We start from the raw sequence: 26,257 nt of genomic DNA, 5'->3' as shown, positions 1-26,257 counted from the left end.
GCTCCCACCTGCAGGCAGCTCTGCTCTCCATCTTCTCTCTCCATCCTCAGGCTTCGGAAGGTCCCCCTCTGGGCTTGTCTTCCTTGAATTGGCCCTTCCTCACTTTGGGGTCCTTTAGGGCTTCGGTGCTAACAGGTTAGTTTCGATTACAGTGCTTATCCAGGGGACCACTTGCCCTCTGTGGGCCTGCGTGGGGTCACACAGAAGGCTGGACACAAGCCATTGTTTGTTCAGAGCGTCCACAGACAGGAGACATCTTCCTTCCAAAATACACAGTGATGCTACTTGCTTTCTGTCAGTGGAGTGATGGAAACCTGGTCCGGCAGAGATATTTTATCTTGTTTTATTTTATGCTGGGAGGCATGTGGGATCCTTGGGTTTCCCCAGTGGCTCAGCAGGTAAAGAATCTGCCTGCAATGCAGGAGACACAGGAGACATGGGTTCGATCCATGGGTCAGGAAGATCCTCTGGAGAAAGGAATGACAACCCACTCCAGTGTTTGTGCCTGGAGAATCCCATGGACAGAGGAGCCTGGCGGGCTACAGTCCATGGGATTGCAGAATCAGACATGACTGAGCAATTGAGCACAGAGAGAAATAGATAATGCCTGTAACTAGCCTAGTGTTTGGATTCCTATTTAAAATTTCAGAAAATGAAGCAATCAGCTCTAAAGGGGAGAGAATGACTTCATCTCTGTTATTTGAGGAAAGGTAGGAATTTGTCATAAGGAGGAACCGTGATTGGCAGGAAGCTGGACGGATGAAACCAAGGGTCCCTCTGTCTCTGGCTTTTATAGGTTTTCCTGACATTATGAAGATGTGTGTGTCTCAGGGAAATAATTTGATACAGTTTTAAGGTAGATGAGTGAATTTTCCTTGTTTGTAGAACTCCAGGCCAAAGGACAGAAAGGGCTTGGCCTCTCTTCTGCTAACCTCAGCCTGTTTCAGGAGACATCTGTATGTACGAACATTGATTATTCATAAGTTTTCTTTTAAAAAGAAAAACCTGCAGATCCCATAGGATCTGTCAGGACTAAGGGACTGTTTGGGCACAACTGGTTAGTAGTCATCAGTAAATGTAAAATGAGTGTATGATTGACTTATTTTAAAGGTACTGCAATTTCACCTCATCTCAAACACTCAAGGCTAAGGAAAATCAGTTCCTTTTCTAAATGTTAAAAAAAAAAAATTCGAATAAGATGTTGCTTGGCTCACATATCACAAAAAAGGGACACATATGCCACAAAGTCACAATTATCTATTTATTCCAGGATTAGACACAGGACTGGACCGAGAACAGATTAAAATGACTTGACTTCATTAGCTTAATTAGGGAGTTCCAAATTAGATTTTTTGCAGCTAAATTCTTCAACCGGGCAGAGTGAGCAGCTGTTCCCAGGCGCCGGCCTCAAAAGGAGAGCTCACCCGGCCGTCTGGCTAGCCCCTGGCCCTCCCCAAGCTCATCTCCGCGGACCTTCTGCAGGCCACCCAGGGGGCCACACCCCGTGATCCTGGCGCTTGGACCCATAGTGCCGCCGCCAACAATGTTTCCAGGAGACACTCTACTGACCTTTTCTGTTCCTCCTGGGACCTTGAGCTCTGCAGCAAGGCTGGCTACAGAGTCTGTGGGGTTCAGTGCAAAATGCAAATGCAGGGCTCCCCTGTGCAAAAAGTATTATCAATTTCAAGATGCAATGATGGGCCATTAGCCAGCAAGGCCCTGTGATTCTGGCCATGCCATGAAGCTGGCGCTGCTCTGTGGAATGACCTAGACACAACCTACCATCTAAGCTCTGGTTGCTTCTCTGTCTCTCTTTCCAGGTCCTACCACACCCTTCTACTAAGGAAGGAGGCTGAGGTCTCTAGTAAGTATGTTTTGCACATAACGCATGTATCCTTGGATTATTTACTGGGTAAGCACCTTTTTCTATATCTTTGATGTACATAAAGACAGCAAGGTACCAGGGAGGCATAAAGTTGGAGGTTGGGATTAATATATACACACTAATAATGAAGATCCCCTGGAGAAGGGAACGTCTACCCACTCCAGTATTCTTGCCTGGAGAATTCCGTGGACAGAGGAGCCTGGAGGGCTAAAGTCCAAGGGGTCACAAAGAGTGGGACATGACTGAGCGACTAACACACACAGTTCATGTTATCATAAGCATTTTCCCATGTCACGAGAAATTCCTCACACACTAATGTAAGGAGGGAAATGTATATTATTAGCAACTGATACAAGAATTCCTTCTAGGGAAAAAATTGCCTCCTTTTGGGGGAAAAAGCTCTGGAGAAGCATGGGGACTGACCTGTCTGTTGCATCAGGGAATTGAGAGTGGGCTGGTGCCCAGCAGCCTCACCTGAGCCCCTTTGCACATCCCCACAATGACAGTAAGGTCACCCAAAGCATGAAGTACTTGGGGGACTGGGGAAGCTGAGTTTGGGCAGCCCCAGACAGGGGACATAGACAGAAAAAAGCATCTGAGAGGAAGGAAATACTTGATCATTTACACGATTATCAGGAAATCATTGCATTTTCAACAGTTGTGGAGAGTCAGAACATGTATTAACATGGATACCTAGGTCAGCAAGTGAGGGCCTCTTAAGTCCGTAAGCTGAGGTCAGGTCTACATCCACCATGGTCTTTTGCTGGTTGCCTAGCATTCCATTCAACAGCCTGCATGTGTGCTCAGCCGCTAAGTCCACATCCGACTGTTTGTGACCCTCTAGACTAGTCCTCCAGGTTCCCCCATCCATGGGCTTTTCCAGGCAAGAATACTGGAGCGGGTTGTCATGCCCTCCTCCAGGTATCTTCCTGACCAAGGGATCGAACCTGGTCTCCTACATTGCAGGAGGATTCTTTACCACTGAGCCACCAGGGAGGCCCTTCCATTCAACAGCAATATCATTTTAATAACACTTTGAACATCTTTGTGTGTGGATGAGTTCCTTGGACTTTGCACTCAGTTGTGTCCGACTCTTTTGTAACACTATGAACTATAGCCTGCCAGGCTCCTCTGTCCATGGGATTCTCCAGGCAAGAATGCTGGAGTGGGTGGCCATTCCCTTCTCCAGGGGATCTTCTAGACCCAGGAACTGAACCAGGGTCTCCTGCATTGCAGGCAAATTTTTTACCATTTGAGCCACCAGAGGAGCCCAGCACTAGATCAAATGGTTCAGCTCAGCTCAGTTGCTCAGTCGTGTCCGACTCTTTGCGACCCCATGAATTGCAGCACACCAGGCCTCCCTGTCCATCACCAACTCCCAGAGTTCACTCAAACTCACGTCGCAGCATGTTAAAGAAATCTACTACATTGTCACCGGGCCATTCTCAAGAATGTCCGTGAACGGATAGGCTTCTAAGCAGCAGAGCAGAAGCCATCGCTCTGCATCTCTGCCAGTGCTCAGCATATATTTAGGATTTACTCCACGTGCCACTGCCTCCAAGAAGCTTTTTCTCTGTCCAAGTAGAAGCAATTTGTCTTATAAACCCTGTCATGGCTCACTTCCACCCTCATAAAGGTAGCAGTTATATTCTTTTTTTAAATATATGATTGTTACTAGCATGCGCCCTTGAACTAGGCTGTAAGCGGCTTGAAGGGAGAACCTATGCCCTTTTCATTGAGGGGAGCAGAAACTCACATTTCTAGAAAAGAGCTGGCAGCACCTGCTACTCTAACTTTATGTCTGCTGACCCAGATTCTTAAGAGGATCAGACTTGAAGTGGCGCTGTGATTAATTCCATGAGTGCATCCCCGAGGTTCTCTCTGAAGGGCTCTGGAGCCCAGGAGAAGGGCTGGAGATGGGTGGACAGTGTGGTGACGTCCAGACAAGGCAGCAGGTGAACAAGGTGGGGCAGGGATCCAGCATGGGATGCTAAAGGGATGATTGGGGGAGGGGGGGATTTGCCATCGCCAGGAGTCCACAGGGGCTCCGTAAAGCATCCAGGCCGACCGACTAAACTCCTTGTGCTACACACCAGGGGAAGTCATGGAGCAGGAAGTCTGTGGAACCTGAACAAACTGCCAGCAGTGGTTCTTATGCCAGGACGGAAAGAGGTGGCTTGGAGGCAAGGGCAGGTTGAAGCCCAAACTCCCCGAGCAACTGCCCCATCCATTTGCAAAGCTGCCAATTCATGGCTAGACTGTAACATGGAGACAGGCTCGAGTGGCGGTTCCCAGAGCTTCGTTCTTGTCTCTGACTAGGCCAGTAGGTTTGTTGGTCATGTGGCAGAAGATGTAGAAGAAAGAGATGAGTTGTGAGTCAAATGTACATTTGACTGAAAGCTGGGAAGGGCCGTGAATACAGTGGCAGACAAGATGGAGATCCAGAAAGGCTCAGTGAATCAGAGGGCCAGGCTGGGTTTCATAAGCTGGAATTTAACTTGGGTCCCTGGAAACAACTGCACAAGTACCACATGGGGGACAGAGAATTTCAGGTGACAGAACTGCCATGTGAGACAGTGTTCAATTCCCAGTGCAGCATCCACAGCTCTAACACACGCATGAGGGTCCTTCAGCTGTGACACAGCCTGGAACCAGACACTATGTTCTGGGTGTGTCAGAGAAGAAGGACAGCGTGCGTCCCATCCTCGTAAGGAACAGTTGATGGAACGAGAAGGCTAAGCTGACAAACAGAAGGCTCAGAGAGACTCGAGAGAGAGAGTTTTGCATACCTGCAGAGGTACCGCTTGAAAGTTGCACGAACTTCTCTTCTAGAGATGCAGTGTGGTGGCATGGTTTTGGTAGACGGTGTTTCCCTAGATGGCCACAACACCCCCTCTCACCTCACCTGTTTTTTTGTGTTATGGCCTTGCCATTCTTTGATAAACTGGTGGAGTTTGGTTATCTTCCCCTTGAAGCTGGGCAGCCTTGAGACTTGTTAAATCAATAGAATTTGGTGGATGTGGGGTCGGGTAATTTGCATACAGCTTTTGCCTTTGCAGGTTGAAATGCTTGCTTTGGGGTTCTAGTTGTCATGAAGAGAAGCACTCACTGGTCATTTGGCAAAATTCATGTGGACCCTTTCAGCTTGTCCTTGCCACATGCCAGGTGTGAAGTCACCCTCTCATGCCAGTTCTAGTGCCATCACACTGCAGTCCTCGAGGGACCTCGGTTGGTACCAGTGGGACAGAAGATCCACCCAGCAAAGCCCTCCTGAAATATCCGAACCACAGAATTCTGAGCCAGTCCAATGAGCCTTATTTTAAACAACTAAAGTTTTAAAGAGAAACATTATTTAGCAATAACTATACCAGACAGTGATTGGGAAGCTAGGCTCTGGAGCCAGCTGTTTGGCCACCTTCTGGCTATTTGATCTGGAGCAAATCATGAAACTTCTTTGTCCCAGTTTCTTCTGTAAAACATGTGATGACAGTTAGGATTAACTAATTTAACACATGAGAATCACTTAGAACAATCCCTGTTCCATAAAACCTAGGGTAGAATGAGGACGAAGGGATGGAAGATACAAAATAATAATAATAAGACACAAAATAATTCAACTCTATTAAAAATGTCTCTAGTGGAATCGTCCAGACGCGGAGTGAGCTGCCTGGGGAAGTGAGAGGCCCTTTTCCTGGGGGCCTTGCAGTTGTTTGTGGGTTGTTGGTCAGAGGGTTGAGGTCCTCTGTCCCATGTCTCCAGTGGAAAAGGCCCTCATTTTGCTCCATGCACTGCTCCCGAGCAGACGTGAGCTAGAGAGATAAGACAGAAATATTCATCTGGTTAAATCGTTACGAATTTGAGATCACCCAATATGTTCAATTTGCCATAATGTCTTCTTTGTCATAATCAAGCATGAATGTTCCTGGACCCATCCTCACGAGGTCAACATCACCACTTCTATAGGATCAAGGAGTCTGATAGTTTATTGATTATTGAATGTGCTGCTAACAGCAACCTCCTGCCTGTGCAGTCACCCTGGACTTCCTTGCCCAGACTTATACAGACTGCCCTGACCTCCCAAATGCAGAAGCAAAAAGGCCCAAGACACGAAACGGATCTCAGTTCTCTCCTCTCCAGCTTCCGAGACACAGAAGCAGCCCAGGTGGCCCCTGGAGGGCAGGAAAGGAAGGAGCTGCCCACTCAGAAGCTCACAAAGCAAAGGAGGCCTGGATGGAAAACGTCCCATCCGCTACGATCTGATAAAGTGTCCCAGCCCTGGTCCCTAAGGCCCCGAGCTCCAAGTCACTGGCTGTTCAGCTGAACAATTCTACCAGGTCATTCTAGGGTAGAGCAGAAAATGGAGACGGAGACGCAGGAGGGCAGGGGTCCTGAGCCAGCCAGGGGCAGTCACTGGCTTCACACATGGGCCTCAAGGACAGCAATCCTGGGGCCCCGAATGAGGACAGGCTGACCCAAGAGACGGGGACAGGTGGTCACTTTGCTACTCAGTCAGCAGCCCCCCGTGGGGTGCTTTAAGAGTGCTCCCCATCTGTCCCACCTCGGGGGTTAATCCCTGCCTTGTCTGAGCCGTAATCATTGGGTAATCAGACAAGGCACTCTAGAAAGCTGGGCTACGGTTTTGCTGTGCTCTTTGGCTCGATTTCTCTTTCATTAGAGCAGAGAGTAGCTGACCTAGAAATCTCCTGTATGCGCTTCTGTCGTCAGCTAAACAAAAGCAGACACTCCTAAGAAGCGGCTGTTTAGAGAGCCCAGCCCTCCCTTCCCGCGGGTGATTTTAGTCCAGGCTGCCCGAACTAGTGAGAGCCAGAGGAGGAGATCACGTGGTCCTGCTCTTTGCTGCAAACTAAAAGGAAAAAAGAAAGAAAAAGGAAAAAAGGGGGAAAAGCCTCCTGGTATTAGCTTGGGCTAATGAGCTCACTGGTGTGTATCCGGGAAACATCCCAGAATGAATTCATCTGCTGAGATGTCTGTCTTTTGAAAAAAGTACCCTTGTGGTGGTGGATGGCAAAGAAAACACAAATGGGAACCGCGTGAAGCCGGATCAGGGGCTAAGCCCCAAGCGAGGGGGCCCAGGAGGGGCCAGCGTCTGGGCACAAGCACTGGGCTGGGCTGTTTGGGGATTAACCCATCCTGGAGGTAAACATAGGGTTTGATTTTTTTTCCACCCTCCCAAAGGAGAGAAATCTAACATGCAAACTGACAAGGCCCCATCACACTGGTCCACAACTGAGATGGAACCAGGTCACGTCAGTCTGACCAATGGAGAGTGATGAGTCTTCTGGTCAGTGTCCAGGGCTGGCATCACGCTTGATTTTTGCCAACCTCCAGGCACACAGTAGATGCTCCATAAACTCGAATGGACACAGCTAAGTTGGCATGGGGACCCTTCCGAAGATAACCGTGGTCAGGTGGTTAATTTAGTCTATTTCAAACATTTTATTGTTGTTGCTGCTTAGTTGCTATGTCATGTCCGACTCTTTGCAACCCTTGGACTGCAGCCTGCCAGGCTCCTCTATCCATGGAATTCTCCAGGTAGGATACTGGAGTGGGTTGCCGTAACCCTCTCCAAGGAATCTTCCTGACCCAAGGATCAAACCCACATCTCCTCCATTGGCAGGCAGTTTCTTTACCACTCAGCCACCTGCGAAGCCCATTTCGAACATTTGCTAGATATAATTATTTTTTAACAGAGAATATTCTCTTTGAAGGAAAAGGCTACAGGGCATGAGAACTGGGTGTGGGCCCGGAGGTCCTGAGATCTCCCACACGGCTCACGGAGGAGGAGGCAGGAAGGCAGGTGAACCTCTGGGGGTGGGAGGCTTCCTTTCCTCGCGTGGCTGGGGGTGGGTGGATGGGTGGCAGATCCTGCCAGCTGTCTGCTCGAATGTCTTCTCTCCTTCCACAGTCATGGGCACGCAGCCAGGCACGGCTGAGACGGGATCTCCCACTCTCACTGTCACTAGATACAGCCACATGCCTAGTTGTCACCAACAGACCCTGAAAGGAAGTGAAATGCACTGCGTCTCAGTCAGAGCTTCTCCTAGGGTTTTTTCGCCGCCTCCCATCAGCCAGATGCAGATGGAAACCAGACCCCAGAGAAGACAGAGGGGCAAGACAGCTGGGACCCTGCAGATCCTGTGGAGGAGACCGCCCCCAGTGACCTGAACATCCGCCTGGGACTCGGGGGGTGAGCAAGAGGTAGTCCTCTATAGGGTTGACTCGTGATATTTGGGGAGCTATTTGTTTAAGAAGCCAGCACAATTCCAAGGAACACCTTAGATCACCAAGGGAAGTAACCCATCCACCTGCGTGACTCGAAACAGAGAGACGGTGGCCCCAGAAAGAGCTTCATCGGCCACCGATTGAGTTGACAAAGCCGTGTACCTGCTGGGGAAGAACCACACCCTTCACTGTCATCACAGCCTTCGTTTCCCCAAAGTCAAAGCCCACTTCTGGGGGGCGGGCCCTGGGCAAGATGATGGATGCTGGATAGAAAATGGCCTGACGGTGTTGTGGGAATCTGCAGCAGCTCAGAGAGACCCAGAGGACCTGGGGTCCCCACCATTGTGGAGAGTGTGCATTGGATCCTAAACTGTATGAGGTGGGGGTGGGGCGATACTGCCCCAGGTGACAGCGGCAGTGGTTCAGATGCAGACAGCCAGCACCTATTCAGGGACTGCGCTCAGACTCGCTGGAACACAATGTGAGAGCGACTGTTTATGTGTTGTGCATAGCGGATGGGACAGAGCCGGGAAACTAGAATAGGTAGGCAGACATGTGGGAGAACAGAGAAGATTCACCTTTAGAAGCTAAGTTTATTGCGAAATAAACTTTGAAGCGTGTCAACCCCAGGTCAACCCCAAAGGAGCAGGGCTAGGACACCCCATGGGCTGAGCATCCTTGTGTGTGTCCCCATGCCATCCTGGCAGGCGAGGATGAGGTAGTATCATGTGGGGCAGGGGTGGGGGAAGCAGGGGAGCTTTCTGGAATCTCTGAGACAGATGTGAAAGGAAGTCAGTGACCACCCAAGGCCTCCGTGTGGTGGTGACAAGGGGATTCCCCCAGCAGAGGTGGCAATGAGGAACAGCAGAGGGTGTACCTGGGCTTGGAGGTGACCTGTGTCTGCTTAGAAGGCTGGACCTACCCCATGTGTGACACTGCTTCCTGGTGGGAAGCTGATTCGGAGCAGAGTTGCTCTGCCAGGCGCACAAGCTCAGTGAGGGGCCAGGGGCTTGGGCTTGGCTGGTCGTTTGCAGCCCCTCCAGGCTCACATTCGTGGATTCCTGCGTCTCACCTCCGCATGCACACCTGTGGGCCCATATCTTGAACTCTGGTCTAGTTTGCATCCCCGCTAGGATTGGATGTTCCTGCGGCCAAGCCTGGCCTTCCCCAGTGTGCGCTCATTCAAGCATGAAGCTTGGCGTCTATCCACATGCCCTCTGCTACCTGACCTCATTCTGCTAGCTTTTGGCCTCCACTTTGGCCACCTTGGTGCCAAGAGTCTGGAGAGACCCCACCCCACCCTGCAATCTGGGATGGAATATTTTTTCTTTTTAAAAACGCTTTTTATTTTATATAAGAGTATAGTTGATTAACAATGTTGTGTTCATTTTGGACTTAATGTTCTCTAAGAGCAGCCCCAGCCAGACAGCAGACTAGGAGGAAAAGGGGATTACTGGGTTAAGTTCCCCCTGGATAATCTGAGGCTTCCCAGGTATCACAGACAGACGGCAAGACCTACTCTTCAAGGCCAGTCCCACTTTCTTGCTTACACTGACTGGCAGGGGTACTGTCCCCTCATTGCTGGCAATTCCACAACTGCCACCCATGACCTTGATATCTTTCAAGGGCCCCCACCTGCGGGAGCAGCCCAGGCCCCACTTGAAGTCACCAACGTGGACATCTGTGTCCAGGGTACTGGTGACCGAGCTGAAGAACAGAGGTGTGGTGGGTGCTGTCAGCACTGCTGAAAACTCTTGTCCCGGGGGAAACCCCATGTCCCTCCAGAGACATGCTGAAGTCGTAACCCCTGGCACCTGGGGATGTGACCTTACTGGAAACAGGGTATTTGTAGATGTGACTAAGATGTAAATTAAGATCAGGTCTTGCTGGAATGAGTGAGGTGGGCCCCTGACGTCCTTATAAGAAGAGGTGCAGACAACACTGTGTGGAGATGGGGGCAGTGTTCAGCACAGAGTGTCTAGAAGCCAAGGGACACTATGATTGCAGCCATCACCAGAAGCCACTGGAGAGGCATGGCCACTCCCCAAATGCAGTGTTGCCCCTTGCCACCTGGTTCCTGCGCCTGGGCCCCTGGGCATTGCAGAGAAGCACTCATTTTGCTTTCATTTGGTCTCCTGTTGGGCACTCTTGCTCCAGGATCCCGGTACAAACCCATGGGGTCCAGGCAGAGGGGATGTCATCTGAGCAAAGACCTGTTGCGCCCAGACCAGCTCGTGTGCTGTGCTCCCCAACCATTCCAGAACCCCTATGGCTTCCTGCTCCTCAAGACTGACCTCTGTCCCCTCAGCAGCCCCAGCTGTGCACCCAGTTAATGTGGAAAATCACGGGTCATGCTGGACTTTTTACACCTGCATTTACTTATTAGGAATGAGTTTCTCCTCTGAATACGTACATACTCAGAACAGCTATCAACCCACAGTGAAAGCTGATATTCGAGGAAGTCAGGAATCAAAATGAGAATAAAGTGAAAGTGTTGGTCACTCAGTTGTGTCCGACTCTTTGTAACCCCATGGACTATAACCAGCCAGGCTCCTCTGTCCATGGGATTCTCCAGGCAAGAATACTGGAGTGGGCTACCATTCCCTTCTCCAGGAATCTTCCCAACCCAGGGATTGAACCCACATCTCCTGCATTGCAGGCGGATTCTTTACTGTCTAAGCCACCAGGGAAGCCATCAGGAATCAAAATATTAGAAAGAAAACACAAGGACTTCAATCTAGCTTAAGATTCTTTGTGCCAAGACCCCTCTAGCCCTCATCATGCCGGCCCTGACCCAGAGCATCCCCTCCTCCCCCAGGAATGAGGGCAGGGGACCCCCTGGCCAGGATTCCTGCAAGGGGCACCCACTCGTGCTCTCCTGTCCCTTGTCATGCATGTCACCTTGTTGGTCTCAGCTCATAAGAGGCCCTCGACATCTCTTGGAGGGCAGGGCCAGGCCTGGGATATTGACCCTGGGTGAGGGTCAGAGCAAAGTTGGGGCTCTCCTTGAGAGTCCTCAGAACAAGGACCTTGGGTGGGAGCACAGTTGAGGGTCTTCTCTCACATCACAGGGCTTCTGATGCTCACCTCGCAGGATAATCGTGGGGTGGAATTGTAGGGGGGCAAGAATGGGGAGCTGGCATTTCCGATGGGGCTGAGGTCCAGAGCAACTAAATGGTCAGAGGATGGGAGGTGCTTGTCCCAGGTCAAGGATCACGTCAAACTTCACTGATTCAACATTATCCCTTTAAAGACCTGAAGCAAATTTAGGATAGAGCCTTCAGTCTCCCTAATAGGGATGCTGTGGCAGGGGCAGGTCCTCTAGCAGCCACTGTGGCTTGAAGCCACATGCCTCACCCAGCCTTTTCCACATTACATTCTGGTGGCTCCACTAAGATAGAGAATCTTAGGGCAAAGCTGAGTTGGAAGACACCTGAGAAAAGAATTGATGGTGTTGATGGTGACGATGACAGTGGTGGGCTCCCAAATGCTTCCTCATGCATTTCTCCAGTTTTCTTTATTTGCTAATAATCCCTCAGCGAGGATCATCAAGTCAGGTGTCAAGGTTACCATATCAGCAGCCACTTTCAAAGTCAGAACATAGCAAAGATCTCCAGATTGGGTGTTATATGGGACAAGATTTCCCTTTTCCCAGATGAAGCAGCCAGACCAAATGGTACTCAGGGACACTGCCAAGGCTTTTTCTTGCCCCATAGGGGAGGTGGCTACAGACCAGCCCTGGGAGATGGTGAACGGGGCTGGCAGCAGCAGCAGGAGTCATGCCTGGGCCCTGCTGGATGGAAAAGGAGAGGGTAGAGCCTGGACTCCATGGACCACTGTGGAGGGGGCCTGACAGTCTCAAACTGGATGCTCTATCCTTAGCTTGGTCAGACTGGCTAATGGCTTCTGTGACTTCAGCCCTAGTAGCTGGAGTGTGGGATAAAAGCCAAGGATGTACCACCAGACCAGTCAACTTACACCTCGCAGAACTTGCACTTGCATGGCAGAGAGTTCTTTTTTGGTATCTGACTGATGGCCCATGCCTTTGGGGCAAGAACCAGAACTGCAGTAACACAGACTCCATATCCCCTGGGAGACTATGCTCCACACTGGACAAGGCCGATGTAAACAGATACCCTCTGTGCCTGGAGGGCTTGGTAGTGGTTGCTGTTGTTCAGTTGCTCAGTCATGTCTGACTCTTTGTGACCCCATGGACTGCAGCCCACCAGGCTCCTCTGTCCATGGGATTCTCCAAGCAAGAATACTGGAGTGGGTTGCCATTTCCTCCTCCAGGGGATCTTCCCCACCCAGGGATCGAACCTGTATCCCCTGCATTGGCAGGCGGATTTTTTACCACTGAGCCACCTTGGCAGCTGGACTTGGTACCCCAGTGATAAAGAGGGACATGAAGGCTGTGGGAAAGGCATGAAGAGTCATGAAGTCCAGGACGGCTGATGGGAGAGACCCGCGTTTTGTGCCGGCATGGCTTTCTTTGTCCCTGCGGGGGGTAGTTTTCGATCCTCGGACTGGGCTTCTGGAAAGAGCCAGCCGGGAGGAGGAATCTGAAGGTGGGTGAGACTGGATGGAATTTGCATTCCGAGATTACGGGCCTTTAATTTCTGCAATCAGCTCGCGGCTCTGCCGCAAAAAAGCCGCAGCACAAAGCCGAGCCGGCCGCGAAGTGGGTTAGGGCGTTATATAAGCCCCGGCGGGAGGGGAGACGGCCCTCTCCGCGCTCCGCAGGCGGATGCAGAGCGCGGGTGACCGCGGGCGGGCGCGGGCCGCGCTGACGCCGGGCTGCTCGCGTCGCCATGGAGACGGGCGGGCGCGGCGCGGCTGTCAGCGGCGGGCGCGCGGCCGCGGGGGGCTGCGGGAGGAAGGCGCGGGCCGCGGCCGGGACCCTCGCGGTAGAGATGGACTTGCATTGTGATCGCGCCGCCGAGCCGCCGGCCGCCGAGCCGCCGTCGGGGAAGATCAACAAGGCCGCCTTCAAACTGTTCAAGAAGAGGAAGCCGGGCGGCGCGATGCCCAGCATCTTCGGGGTCAAACACAAAGGGGACGGCAAGGGCGCGGGGCCGGCGGGGCTGGTGCGCAGCCGGACGCACGACGGGCTGGCCGAGGCTCTGGCGCTGGAGGGCGGCCGCCGCGAGGAGCCGCGCGCGGGCGGCGGGGACGGGGCGCGGCCGGGCCCCGCAGCCCCCCGGGCGGCCCCGGGAGGCGCGGGCCCGGCGGCCGGCGGCTCGGTGGCCAAGTCGCACAGCTTCTTCTCGCTCCTGCGGAAGAACGGGCGGCCCGAGAGCGGCGGGGCGGAGCAGGCCGACGCGGGCAAGGCCGGTGGCAGACAAAAGCGGGGGCTGCGGGGGCTCCTGGGCGGCGTGCGCTGGCGCAGGAAGGACCGGCGGCCCCAGGACGCGGCGCCGGCGGGGCGCGCGGGGGCTCCGGGCGGCCTGGCGCGGCCGGGCTCGCTCACCGCCAGCCTGGAGTGCGTCAAGGAGGAGGCGCCCGCGGCCGCGCGCCAGCCGGAGCCAGCAGGTGAGCCCGCGGCGGGGGAGCCCGAGCCGGCCTGCGCCCCGGGAGAGGGCGCCTCGGGGCCCGGGCGGCGCGCCGAGCGGCCCCGCGCGCCCCCCGAGCCAGAGCCGCGCGCCGGGGAGGGCCGGCCGGCCGAGGACGCCGCGGGGCCCGGGGCCGCGCCGGCAGAGACGGCGCCCCGGGCAGATTCCAAAGGCGGCCGCGCGCCCGCCGCCCCCGACCCTTCCTCGGTCGATCCGCCCTCCGACCCATCGGCCGATCGTATTTGTCTGATGTTTTCTGACGTGACTTCACTGAAAAGCTTTGACTCTCTTACAGGCTGCGGAGATATTATCGCAGACCCCGAGGACGAGGCCGGGCCCGGCTGTGCCAAGCACGCCCCCGGGCCGGGCCAGCCGGGCCCCGCCACAAAGCCGCCGGGCGTGGTGGCCTACCAGGGAGGCGGGGAGGAGATGGCGAGCCCGGCCGAGGCGGACGACTCGTACCTGCAGGAGTTCTGGGACATGCTGTCCCAGACCGAGGACCAGGGAGAGGGGCCCCAGGGAGGAGCGGCCCCGGCGTCCGACGCGCAGGTGGCTCCCGAGACCCCCAAAGAAGCCAGATGTGCGGAGGTGACCAAGGACGCATCCTCGGTCAAGCGCCGGAGGCTTCACCAGGTCCCCATGGAGCTCCCCGCGAAGGAAGAACCCAAGCATCAGGACAAGGAGCCGCAGGAAGGCGTCCCCAGCAGCGACGAGGGCTACTGGGACTCCCCCACCCCCAGGCCGGAGGAGGACGGCGGCGCGAGGAAGACGGGCCTCCCCCGGGACAGCGACAGCGGCGACGCGCTCCACGAGCTGTGCGCCGCCGAGCCGGATCGAAGCCCCGCGGCCCTGCCCGCGGCCCCCACTGCCAGCGAGGAGACATCCTGCTCGTCCCGGTTAAAGCCCGTGTCTCCGGTCACCATCACCTGCCCCCTGCGAACGCCGGGGAGCCTGCTGAAGGACTCCAAGATCCCGGTCAGCATCAAGCATCTGGCGAACCTTCCATCCAGCCACCCGGTGGTTCACCAGCCACCAGCCAGGAGCGAGCTGCCCAGAACCAAAATCCCGGTGTCCAAGGTGCTGGTCCGCCGGGTCAGCAGCCGGGGCTTGGCTGGGACCACCCTCCGGGCCGCGGCATGCCATGATAGTGCCAAAAAGTTGTGAGGTCTCCGAGGCCGAGGTGGAGGGGCCGCATGTTGAGGAATACAACTTTGTCTGGAAACTGCTAAGACAAACGTTCCATCCCCAGAGAAAGGCCTTGCCGACAGTCCCCACTCGGAGCCTGGACCCAGGAGCTCTGCCCCCAGGCAGGGGAATGCTGCGCAACGGGATTCCCCCTCCAGATAATTCCCTGAGGATTCTTTTCAAGCACTTTTTTCCCCTTTTTTTAAACCTTTTAAAACCTACCCCCTCCCCCCCCCCCCCCGCCCCCGTGCCACTTTCTTTTTTTCTTTGTTGCACCGAACGTTCAGAAGTCACCTTTACTTGCCTTTGCAGAAAACAAGACAACCCAACCTGAGGAAGCATCATGCCATGATATTTGGCCGTGTCACCGTCCAGCGGGCCTCCAGGAACCATCTGAAGAACCAGAGAGGAGCCCTCCTCTTCCTGACACTTTACTTCCTTATTTTCCTTTTCCTTTCCAGGGGAAAAAAGAAAAACAAAACAAAACACCCTTTGCTGTATCACTGTGTGGGAAACACCTACAAAGCTGAAAGAGCCAGGTACTTACCCAATGAGCAGAGGCAGGACTGATGGGCAGAAAACCTGCTGTACTTTCAGTTGCTAGGTATGCAAGTAGACATATATCTACCACTAAGATGATCACAGAGTTTGGGGTTGGTGGGTTTACTTAGATCATTTGTTTGGGGAGAAATAAAAACCTCAGCAGAGAAGGTTTTTTTTTTTTCCTCTCTCTCTCTCTCTTTTTTTATTTCCCCACCCAGTGCAGAGATGAGGACCAGGGCAAGATTTCACTAAATGCCAACAGACGCAGTGTTTTAGCATTTATGAACTATAACCTTTTCATGTGTAGATAACGCATCTTTTACAGATTATCGAGCTGTTAACCTTTTATAATCTGTCAGTAACCTCCAGTTTAAAATCTGGTTTTATAGCTAGACACCGTAACCGCTCCCAAACCATTGATGTTCTTTTATGTACTGTAGACAGAAGCAGTTTTCTTTTTGTTTTATAAGGGTTCTCTGGCTTTCAGTGTAGGGGGAAAAAAAATCCATTGTGTTGATGTCCCAAAGGAATGGTTCTGCCTTGTCTTGGGTAAAAGTCTGTTTCTCACCCTGGACCCTGGTTTTCAGAGATTTTTACCTTGGTTATAAAAATTTCGGATTCAACCGTGTCTCAGTACGAGGAGTCCAAAACAAGGAACACGTAAAGAAAAACAATAGAAAATGTAGTTTTTTCATTGACTTCTTCTTTATGTCTTAGGACTGAGCCACATATGTTAAGAATATGACACTGGGAAACTTATGTATCATTAACATTGTGTGCCAAGATTATTTTTGAAAAGTGGTTTACTTATATGTGTGTTTTCTGTTATTTTAGATGAAGCATTTATTTCAGAAAGGGTTACCATATGCCTCGATAGTTTGAATGATAAACTGAAGTCTTTCCTAGAATGCTATTAGGGTCTAATGGTTATAAAATATCTTCTTTGAAACATTTCAGTGTATTTAATCAAAAGATCAGAGCTTCTACTAGGAGATGGTTCATGGTATTGGGGAGATTCGTATTCAAGTGAAACCACACACACATAAAAGACATGCATACTTCTCTCCAACTCTCATTTTCCAGGGAGATTCCCTAAGTAATGAACTGGTGGTACCTGCTTGTTAAGTTTTTTTCTGTTTTATAAAAGAAAGAATAAGGCAAGTATATGAAGATCTATTTTAATAATATGAAAGAAGTCACAAACTAAACAGACATCAAAGGAATACAAATCCTAGCCAATAGCACAAAGCAGGTTGTTCCCCATTTTAAACCTGCAAGGACTCCATTAGAAGAGGTGGTAGAAATTGACTGAATTTATTTATTATTCAGATTACTGGCTTTTATTGCGTCATGTCAGATCCTTAATGTTATTTCAAAGTAGTGTTTTAATATTTAATTTCTTGTGTCTGTCGATGAGATCTCGTAGGCTGACATAGCCTTAAGCACTCTGAATACACCACCAGGAATTCATAAAGCAGCTCACACGTGCTCACGCACTCAGCTGTGCACAACCAACAGACAAAGGCGTTCACCGTGAACTTGGAGGTGTCTTAGAGATTAGTTTTGTCTTGAGAAAGGGATATGAATTAGATTCAACACTAATCATACTACTTAGACTCAAAATATGTCCATTTTCCCCTAGTGAAGGAGAGGGAACATAAATTTTATTTCTAGCTGTAAAACAAAGGATGTTTATTTTCTTCCTGTGCATCTTCTTGCAGGGGTTATAGTCTCCCCAGCCTGAATCCATGACAGAGTTCGGTTTGTTCAGTAGCACAGGGAAGGTAGAAAGCCCTAAAGGACTGATGAGAATATTGTAATAGAAAGACAACCTATTTATCTATTTTGTAAGCACTGGAACAAACTAGTTTTGCTTTTACCATTTGGGACTTGTTTCTACATTTGTACCTTTGTGTTGTGTCTTTTTATTAGCAAAGAAAAATGTCAGCAAAGTTTACCTTAATTTCTCCTTACCTGTCAGTGAACCATTTATATAGGATTTAAACTATTTTTTTCTGTTCTTTTTCCCATATCTTTTTCTTTCTTTTTTTTTTTTTTAACTCTCTATCTTTAAGAATTCCGTCCACACTAGTCAGATGAAGGATTCAGGCAATGAATAAAATGGCCTCAGTCACTGATGGGAAATCAAGACCAGTGTAGGGAGCTGTGTCTTAACCTTTTCCAACCACAGACAAGGGATTGTCATTGCCTTTTTGTGCCAAGGGCTACTTTCTCTTAGTCATTTTCATAGATATTGTATTCTAGAATTTATTAGATTTACATTCCAGTAATTATTAACGCCATTACCTAATTTGGCCATAGTTGCTGTTTTTTAAAGGAAAGGATTGGATATGGGATGCTGACACCTTTCCTGTGAATCTATGATGCTAAAATATTGGGTTGAGACCCTTTAGTCAAAGAGTTGGCCAAATTCTGTAGGAAAAAGTCAAATCAATTGTTATGTTGTTCATTCACTAAATCATGTCTGACTTTCTGCCACCCCATGGATTGCATCGTGCCAGGCTCCCCTGTCCTTCACTGTCTCCTGGAGTTTGCTCAAACTCATGTCCACTGAGTTGGTGATGTCATCCAACCGTCTCATCCTCTAGGTCCAAATCAATTGTTGGCCCTCCCTTTATCAGTCATTTTAACAACTTGGCATAAAGACAGCCTGACTTCAGCATCTATGTTACCTAGGCAGTGTGGCTCGAACCCCTGTGCTTCTTTTAAGGTTTTCTTGCTTCCATTAGCCCCAGAGCATTTTGAGTCATCGCTAGAGGAAATAGATTTGCGTTATGTCATCTAATAACAACAATGGAATGTGGAACTTTAAAGACTTCCTTTAGCTCCATTTCCCACAAATTATCTGCCTATTTAAATACAAATTGTGTGATTTCTATGAAAGTGATGACTCAGGAGTTTAAGGGTTTATTCATTAATCTCAGAAATAGTTTTCAGGTATTGGCACTTCCATGAATATTCACATAGCCCTTTACCTTCACAGTTGTTAAAGTAGAAAGATGGTATTAGGGGTGGCGGTGTCTTTGGCTGAACTTTGAGTTTCTGTTATTTACGTTCTTTGTCAGATTAATTTTCCGAGACGTTTTACAGTTAACTTTGGCTGAAGAGACTGGTTTGCGAGCTTTCTGATCTCTCCTTTGGTTTCCCTCCTGTTTCCTTGGTGACCTCAGGGAGCAGTACTGGGATGCTGTTCAGCATGTTCGCCTGTTTTGACGCTTGCACAGTGGAGCTCGGTCCTCACTCACATTCTAGATTTCTCTCTTAATAGACTATGTGGATGTGGCCCCCTGTGCTTGGCTTCTACATTCACATGTATACTCAGCTCCCCTTATCACTGATAAAAAATTAATGCAGGATTCTTACACCATTAAACATAAGGAAAAAGCATCACAGTTACCTATTTTTTCCTGCCATTGCTATTGTTGTTCACTTGCTCAGTCATGTCTGACTCTTTGCGACCCCATGGACTGCAGCACACCAGGCTTCCTTATCCTTCGTTACCTCCCAGAGCTTGCTCAAACTCATGCTGACTGAGTTAGTGATACCCTCCAACCACCTCATCCTCTGTTACCCCGTTCTCCCACCCTCAGTCTTTCCCAGCATCAGACACATTTCCAATGAGTCAGCTCTTCACATCAGGTGGCCAAAGTATTAGAGCTTCAGCTTCAGCATCAGTCCTTCCAATGAATATTCAAGGTTGATTTCCTTTAGAATTAACTGGTTTGATCTCCTTGCTGTCCAAAGGACTCTCAAGAGTTTTCTCCATCATTGCAGTTGGAAAGCATCAATTCTTTGGTGCTCAGCCTTCTTTATGGTTCAGCTCTAACATTCATATGTGATTGAGGATGGCCCATTAGAAGTACCTGGGTGAAATAAGAGGAGAAACTGAAGTACTCCAGCCCAATTCCCACTTCCCTTCCACTAGCCAGGCAGACTGAGGGATGAACAGCACAGTTCTTATTTAGGAGTCTTCAATTTTGTATGCACAAATATTTAAAAGGAGTTTAGGAGCCAAAGACTAACAGGGCAGCCTGGTTTCTCAGGTGGGAAAACCAAAGGCCAACATTTATTAATACTTGTTGAAGGGAGGGGGTTATAACAGGTGATTTGGGCATGTGGTCCCTCCTCAGGGCAGACCCTGTCCTGCTCTGAAGGTTGTCTGAAGGCCACCGTGCATTGCCTGTCACAGCCTTTTCACTGTGACGACCACGGAGAGGAGGCAATTTGTTGCAACACTAGCCACTTCTGAGGAAAGTTATCTTCCCAGACAATGTTTCTAAGGACTGATTCAGAATGATCATTTCATAATTATGGAAAGCAATTCCTTCTCAAACTGAAAAACAAAAGGTTAAAATAGCCACTAAGCCTCCAGAACTGAAAGTGGGCACGTCTGAGTTTGATATTTACTTTTAACTCAATGCAACACATATTCAAGGGGCTTATACTGGATCTCGTGCTTAATAAAAACCCATTCAGTTCGGAGTTCACACATAGCTGTACTGGAATCAGATATTCTTAATATTCATTAGAAACATCTTTATTTCATTTTATACTTTTATTTATTTATTTTGCTGATAGTGTGTGGGTTGGAGCAGAATGCAGTGAGACTGAACAAGGGCGGTATGGATTAAGTCAAACATATTCCTCTAAAAGGGCTTCCCAGGTGGCGCTAGTGGTAAAGAACCCACCTGCCAATGCAGGAGCCGTAAGAGATGCAGGTTTAATCCCTGGGTTGGGAAGATTTCCTGGAAGAGGGCCTGGCAACCCATTCCAGTGTTCTTGCCTGGAGAATCCCAGGGACAGAGGAGCCTGGCGGGCTACAGTCCAGAGGGTCTTAAAGAGTCAGACACAATGAAGCAACTTAGCACGCACACACATATTCCTCTAAAAGTAAGAATAGTAATTATACAGACAATTAACATTTGTCGAGTACTTACTTCATGCCAGCCCCTTCCAGGAGCTTGACAAATATTTACTCAGTCCTCTCACAGCCATGTGGGTTAAGTGATGTTACCTCCCTCACAGAGCATATCTAATTCATCCTTTTGGTTTACTTCTATCCCATTCATTCCATCCATCCCTCTCTTTTTCTCTCTTCACCCAGGACAAGGATAGACACTCTTTAATGATTTACAGTAATACAAGCGCTATGAACTGCTAAATCTCATCAACAGCTCACTTTCAACAGAGAAAGAGCTCACGCATGTCATGCGGCTGAGAATTGGGTTTGCGTCCGAGATGGTGGTATTCAGCATCATTCCGGGGGAAGGCTGCCGCTGGGTATCATTTAGAGGCAGACAATCCTCCTTGTTTGGGAGGGATCCACACCTTCTTGGGATTAACTTCAAAAGTGTAGACAGACATCTCTTCTGTTGTCATGGTGATACTTCTGCTCTGATAGGATTTCAGTCATGCTGAGCACGTTTCACTTGTTTTTCTACCTTCAGCCCAGTCTAGGCTGGTTCTGGGTATCCTGTGTTGTTTGTTGAACTAGTAGCTGGTGGAGTGACGCCCACCTCAACATGATTCTGAACTGCAGAGACAAACTCCTGGCTCTTTCGAAAGTAGTACATTCCACGTTCTGTCTCTGGTCATTGAATGCTGTTCTGGATTTTCTAATTTGTTCATTCATTCAACTAATATTTCATGCACACCTCTAAGTCTAAACCTATGCTGTGCATTTATTGTGAGCTGAGATGGTGCTCTGTTTTCGTTGACATTCTGTCCACAAAAATCAGGCAGGGTGGGGCTTGGTTCTGTTCTATGGAGGAGGAAAATGATGAAAAGGTAAAATACCTTTTCCTTTTGGAAAATGGCAGCAATTTAGCAAGCCACTGACAGAATCTGGACCAGAAATCTAACTCTATTGCTTGTGCTTTAATTATAAGTCTCTTTTAGACATCTGATTAAATTTATGTATGATTTAGTAAGAAACTGATTAAAGTTCTGAACTGCAAGAGTCAAACCAGATTTTTATGATGGTGGATACCATTAAAAGGATGACTGTTTTAGTTAAAAGTGGACTTAATTTTTAAAAAAAAAATTATTTGATGGCCTTTGTACATGCATGTCTGAAGGGAAGATCTTGGAGCTAGCAGGGTTGTTTTTTTTTTTTTTCCCCTCACTTGACCAGTCAAAAATTTAGGCCATATCCACCAATTAGTGCATGCTAGCAGGTCTGCATACAGATTTTATAATCTGATGACTGCTTTGTCAGTAATGAAAACCAAGACAAGCAATTTCAATTTGGCAGGTTACAACCTGTTTTCTTCCACTCTGACTCTATGAAGTTGCAAGTGTCAGTGTTTAGGGAAAATCATTTTGAAATGCATCACTGTTACAATTAAAGAGGTTATTTTATTCATATATGGGCTGCCCACGCTTGGTGAAATGCTTTTTTAATGAGAAGCAGTGAAAGAATTTAATCACAGGTGATCATTGTGTTGAATAGTAAACTGGGGTAATTTTTGGAAGTTATTCAATAATTAGGTAGAGTAACTTTCTGCTCTTTGTGAGATCATTTATAATAAAACATAATCTAGGTCACTGGTTGTTAGAGACATAATAAATTTTCTCAGATCCATACCTAATACAGTAAAAAAGAAAATACTAGAAATAACTGATCAAATGACACAGGGGCATTAAATTGACACACAGGAAAGACTCGTTATCATGTCATAAAATGAAATGGACCCAGGGTGCCTGGAGGAATCAGTAAACCTTCTCAAATATGCCCCACTATAGAGTTATTTCTAAATAGAAGAGGAAAAACTCTAACAAAATAATGCCTAACATTGTATACATTTAGATGAACAGGAAGGATCAGATGGTGGTATTTTTTTTCCAAGAATATCAGGGGAAATGGTTTAGATGTTATAGACAACATAAATTCCTGTCATCTTTTAATGGACTCCAGCTACATACCACTCTCATTGCTAACTTCAGTTTTGCCCAAGTTATTTATAGAAAATATCTCGGTGTAATATAGGGAATTGCAGGTTGTTGAAAATAAAGACAAAGAAAATCCAAATAAGAAACTCCATATTTCTAAAATTAGTTTTCCTGAAAGTCAAACGTATCTCTGAGGACAAGCTTTTGGCTGTATTATTTTTGTGCACAGGAGGAAAGTTGTTAGTAGGTTTATAGATATTATTTTTATAATAGAATGTTAAACTCCCCCAACATCAGAAATTGTCTCCTAAAATTACTCTATGTTTTTAAGACTTGTTTTTAAAAAGGATTCTAAATAACAATAGGGTCTTTTCTTTTTCTCCTCTCCAATGATTTAATGGGATAGATGAACCAATGTTTATATTTTTAAACCTGTAAATATTTTATTTTGGGTATTTTGTATATTTGTTGATATAATTCCATTTCGTGCATATGTATCACTGTGCATGTTGCTGGTTTTGATAGTCACTCTTTTAATGAATGTAAGAAGCTTGGACTAATAGCACTTTTCTTCATTCAAACATCTTAAAATGAAAGTACAACACTGCCATTTTAAATGTTGTGTTTAATTCAGTCAATAAATTTTGTTGCTTCTTTACATTAAACATGAATTCTGTTGGTGGTTATTTTTCCAGGATAAATTTTATTTTCACTCTCTTTTAATTTTTAGAGTTTATACTAGTGATGACAATCATGACCATGTGATGGGAGTATGTGCTGTGTTGTGTCTGTGGTCTGTGTGTGTGGTGTGTGTGAAGTGTGTATGGTATGTGTGGTATGTGTACAATGGGTGTGTATGTAGTGTGTGTAGTGTGTGTGTGGTGTGTGTGCAGTGTGTGAGGTGTGTGTGTGGTGTCTGTGGTATGCATGATATGAGTGATGTGTGAGGTGTGTGCGATGTGTGTGTATAGTGTATGTGTGTGGTGTGTGTGTGGTGCATATGTGTGGGGTGTGTGGTGCATGTGTGCTATGTGTGGTGTGTACGGTTGACCAACAAGAGGCCCGTATTTCTTTCCACACTTTGTGAACAGGTGAAAAGTTACTGTTTGGCTTGAGCAAATGCCTTTGGAAAGCTTGTTTGTTATTCCGACTTTGATCTGATTTCTGAGCCTTTATTAGGAAAATCTCTGTTCCTTATAATCCCCTGTGAGCTGGACTCACCTGCTGCGTGTGACTGTAGGCAGTAGCGAATTAGAATCTTTCTGAAGAGCTGTTTTCAGTTTTGTTTGAGGGGTATGTTTTCACCAAATCTGACTAGTAATTCAAATCCAAGTACTTCTGAAACTTAATGTGATGAATAATGAGGTTGCACCACTTTGTTTGAAAAATAAGAATTCAAGTCTGCCTAGATTGTTTGAAAGTCTGCTTCTCTTAGAATGGGCTTGTCCATACTGCAGTTGCTTACGTTTCTCTTAAATAAGAAGAAAAACTCAAATTTATCTATAGAACACAATGAGCACACACTTCCAAAGGGAGCTGAGATTCATCACAAAGAAGAGTCACAGTAAGTGGACGCAAAGCTATAAACAGTGAGACCCGAGACTCACAAAATCTCGCCGCCCTGTCTGCTCCCCCTTCTCCCAGCTCTCCTCGACCCTCCTCTTCCTGCTTTTCCTAGAATTCAACAGAAGGCACCTCAGCAAGAACAAACCAAATTCCTCTTTCATGAGGCAATAAGTAAACTAAAGCCCAGGGGTGCCGTGCCTTTCCTAAAGCCTCTGAGGTGGTGAGGTTGGTAAAAAGAGACAGAGTTTGGGAATCAGAGTCCAATTTGAATTCCAGGCTTCCCTGGTGACTTAGACAGTAAAGAATCCGCCTGCAATGCTGGAAACCTGGGTTCGATCCCTGGGTTGGAAAGATCCCCTGGAGAAGGGACCAGCTACCCGCTCCAGTATTCTGGTGTGGAGAGTCCCCATGGACAGAGGAGCCCGGTGGGCTACCTCCATGGGGTTGGAAAGAATCGGACAGGACTGAGAAACTTTCACTTTCACTTTGGACAATTACCAGCTGTATGAATTCAGGCAGTTTCCTGAACTCTGAACCACAGTTTCCTGCTCTATAAAAGGAGGGTAATGAGATTTAATCTATACTGTAGTTGTACCATGATTAACTTTCAGAAAGGCACATGTCAAAGACATAATACATATTTTTGTATATGTTAATTTAGCGCCTTCTGTTTTTCTAAAAGGGACATTTATAAAAATTAAAACTCGATTGGTTGGAGTTGAACTTTTCTTGAACAGAGAACTTGCTTTGATTGATGAAGAGAGTGAAGCCTGCTGAGAAGGAGAGACGTCTGAGTATGTTATTCTGAGACACATCGCTCTGAAATGAAAAGCCTACGTGTGCTTAGGAGAGATTCAGGGACGACACCTTGTCTTTGTGGAGGATGTCAAGGATGGTTGCTGAGTTGACAGCCTCAAGAGCCGTGACCAGACCCATGGTGGTCAAGACAGTTATCTAAATGTTGGGTCACAAACAGTCGGACATGACTGACTGAGTACCCATATACAAGTGTTGAGTCTCCAGCTGGCATAGAGGGTGGTGGTGTCCAGACCTTAGCACTGTGGACTTTGGTGCTTGGCTTTACAAACCCCCTCCCCACTACCAGGCAATGGTTACCTAAGGACTCTTAGTGGTCCTGCTCAGCCATTGGTTGGAGCTGCAGTGGCCCCTCCCACAGGCAACCACCTGTCAAGGAGCGACTGTTAGCAGCCCATTCTGTCAACCGTCAGTGGAACAGTGGTCTTCAAGAGGAGAGTGAGGTAAGAGGCAGACCCCAGCGTTCTTCCTGGGGTCCTTCTGGTTCACCTGGCCTAGGGCCAGCAGGTGAGCTGGGGCAGCCCAGGAAACAGGTTGGGGGCTGTGTTCTGCAGGGCTCCGGAGCCCTCGCCAGGGCCGCCCTCTGACCGGGGCTCAGACCCTGAGGTGCTTACTCTTTCCCTGTCCCTGCCTCAGCCACCTCACAGCATAGGCATAGCATGCAGCCTTCTGGACCTGGCCTCCACTACATGGCTGCCTGAGGAGTCCGAGGGCCTGTTGGGTTGGGAGCCTGTCTCCCTTAGGGGTGACAGGTGGCAGGGTCTGGGGACCTGGCCCTGAGGGAGCTGCCAGCTGAGCTCTTCCTCCTCTCAGTCAGGACTGGGACCTGGGAGGGCAACACCTGTGCTTGGGACCTGGCTCTTTCTTGTCCAAACAGGGAATAACATTTGGTTACCTGACTATGATCTGACCTCAAGAATAAAGGATCCGATTGCAAGGGGTTTATAATAATTAATCATGCCCCTCCCTCACCTTTCCTAGAAAAGAGCTTTGATAAAAGCTTTTGGGGAGTTTGGGTTTTTTCAGGCACAAGCACCCAACTCCTTATGTTTTGGAATGGTTTGGCCACCCTTATGGCAGAAAGTGAAGAGGAACTAAAAAGCCTCTTGATGAAAGTGAAAGAGGAGAGTAAAAAAGTTGGCTTAAAGCTCAACATTCAGAAAATGAAGATCATGGCATCTGGTCCCATCACTTCATGGGAAATAGATGGGGAAACAGTGGAAACAGTGTCAGACTTTATTTTTTTGGGCTCCAAAATCATTGCAGATGGTGACTGCAGCCATGAAATTAAAAGACACTTACTCCTCGGAAGAAAAGTTATGACCAACCTAGATAGCATATTCAAAAGCAGAGACATTACTTTGCCGACTAAGGCCCGTCTAGTCAAGGCTATGGTTTTTCCAGTAGTCATGTATGGATGTGAGAGTTGGACTGTGAAGAAGGCTGAGTGCTGAAGAATTGATACTTTTGAACTGTGGTGTTGGAGAAGACTCTTGAGAGTCCCCTGGACTGCAAGGAGATCCAACCAGTCCATTCTGAAGGAGATCAGCCCTGG

The 26,257-nt window shown here is 48.5% G+C and overlaps 1 protein-coding gene across 1 annotated transcript; it reads left to right on the top strand.

Annotated features, from left to right (window-relative positions):
- On the top strand, positions 12,940–14,987 carry AMER2 (APC membrane recruitment protein 2). Its single transcript, XM_018056306.1, has 2 exons — positions 12,940–13,660; positions 13,976–14,987. The coding sequence occupies exons 1-2, from the start codon at positions 12,940–12,942 to the stop codon at positions 14,842–14,844; spliced, it is 1,590 nt and encodes a 529-aa protein (XP_017911795.1). The 3' UTR covers positions 14,845–14,987.

This window comes from Capra hircus, chromosome 12 (genome assembly GCF_001704415.2).
Source record: "Capra hircus breed San Clemente chromosome 12, ASM170441v1, whole genome shotgun sequence".
In the NCBI taxonomy this organism is placed as follows: Eukaryota; Metazoa; Chordata; class Mammalia; order Artiodactyla; family Bovidae; genus Capra; species Capra hircus.
The sequence above is the reverse complement of the archived record's forward strand: the minus strand, read 5'-3'. Positions and strand labels throughout refer to the sequence as shown.

Coding starts and splice junctions, on each gene's coding strand:
- AMER2 (XM_018056306.1), top strand. CDS start 12,940: ATGGAGACGGGCGGGCGCGGCGCGGCTGTCAGCGGCGGGCGCGCGGCC. Junction 13,661..13,975: donor GCGCCAGCCGGAGCCAGCAG/GTGAGCCCGCGG, acceptor ACTCTCTTACAG/GCTGCGGAGATATTATCGCA.